The sequence below is a fragment of the Lipotes vexillifer genome, unplaced genomic scaffold, assembly GCF_000442215.2.
Source record: "Lipotes vexillifer unplaced genomic scaffold, Lipotes_vexillifer_v1.1 scaffold2129, whole genome shotgun sequence".
NCBI classification, from domain to species: Eukaryota; Metazoa; Chordata; class Mammalia; order Artiodactyla; family Lipotidae; genus Lipotes; species Lipotes vexillifer.
In genome coordinates, this window is record NW_006774629.1 from 69,490 (window position 1) to 71,112 (window position 1,623).

The 1,623-nt window shown below is 47.4% G+C and overlaps 1 protein-coding gene across 1 annotated transcript in view; it reads left to right on the plus strand.

Moving 5' to 3' along the window:
• The first annotated feature begins 207 nt into the window (after positions 1 to 207).
• RIBC1 (RIB43A domain with coiled-coils 1) overlaps positions 208 to 1,623 on the plus strand; it is a 7,611-nt gene continuing 6,195 nt past the window's right edge. Inside the window, exon 1 of the mRNA XM_007449394.1 lies at positions 208 to 324. Coding sequence (XP_007449456.1) covers positions 208 to 324 — 117 coding nt within the window. The remainder of the gene's footprint in view (positions 325 to 1,623) is intronic.

Consider the following 1,623-nt stretch of genomic DNA (forward strand, 5'->3'; position numbering starts at 1 on the left):
GGGAATACTGTCTGGCACCAGCTTGTGAGGCCTGAATTAGGGTGGTGACAGCAGAGATGGAGAACACAGATATGAAATATGTCAGGAAGTAAAATCAGTAGGAATCAATAACTGGTAAGATACTGTGGGGAGAATGGAATGGGGGTGGGGGTGTAGTCAAGGAGGATGGTTAGCACTGACTGGCCATTCACCTCACTCTTGCTCCAGATGTATAAGGTAGACCCACCACCAGATCCCAAGGAGGTGGCAGCCATAGAGGCTAGAAGAAATCAAGAAAAGGAGCAACAGAGCCAATTCTTCAATGTGTGGACCAGAGAAATGCGGGTGAGTGGGCAGCGGGGACTTTCTCTGGACCAGGGACCACCTCACTCTTACACCTGGAGAGGAACATAGCAGTGCCCATCACAGCCCCTCCCTGATTCAAGCAGACTGTAGGGCTAGAAAGGAAGGAGGAGGGTGAAAAGGCACCCACCCCCACGTGTGGGAAGAGCCTGGGAAAGGGGACTGGGGGTGCAGGGGAAGAGACTGGGGTTAGAGGAGCCAGTGACAGCTGACTTCTCCAGTCAGCTCTGGGCCAAGTAGCCTGGTTCTCAAGAGACAGGCAAATGGAGCCAAAAGAAGTCTATAAAGAATATTTGGGGGCTTCCCTGGTGGCACAGTGGTTAAGAATCTGCCTGCCAATGCAGGGGACACAGGTTTGAGCCCTGATCCGGGAAGATCCTACATGCCGCGGAGCAACTAAGCCCATGCGCCACAGCTACTGAGCCTGTGCTCTAGAGCCCATGCTCCACAACAAGGTGCAATGAAGAGTAGCCCCCACTCGCCATAACTAGAGAAAGCTCACGCCCAGCAACGAAGACCCAACTCAGCCATAAATAAATAAATAAATAAATAAATAAATAAATTTATTAAAAAAGAAAAAAGAATATTTGGTATTGCATGCATATGCCTAAACTCTTTCTGGAAGGCTACATAAGAAACTGTTAACTGTTCCCTGGTGGTCCAGTGGCTAAGACTCCACTCCCAATGCAGGGGGCCGGGGTTTGATCCCTGGTCAAGGAACTAGATCCCGCATGCCACAACTAAAAGATCCCATATACTGCAACGAAGATCCTGCGTGCTGCAACTAAGACCCAGTGCAGCCAAATAAATAATAAAATAAATAAATATATTTAAAAGAAAGAAACTTAACCAGCCTGAGGGACAGAGATGGGAGGGACACCTACTCTTCACTAAACTGTATTCCCTTTTGCACTATTTTGAAATGTTTTAAATGAATTATAATCAAAATAAAGAGAAAATATTGATAGTTTAAGAAAAAATAGATTGCTGGCTGGGTGGATGAGTGGTGTGACTGAGATCTAGTTGGCAAGCGTTTTCTCAGGGCCTGCTCTGTACCAAGCACTGGGTTGGGCAGTAGGGATACAAAGCTAACTAAGGCCCAGTCTCTTAGCAGGCTCACAGTCTGGTGTAGGAGATAATCAATAGAGGCAAACTTCATTATAGTGTGGGCAGTGGGCCCTAGATTCTATGGGAGTAGCACCTGCTGGAGGGGTCAGGAAAGTGAAGTCTGAGCTGGTCTTAAGAGATGAATAGGAGTTTGGGTAAAGAGGGGAGGAAAGA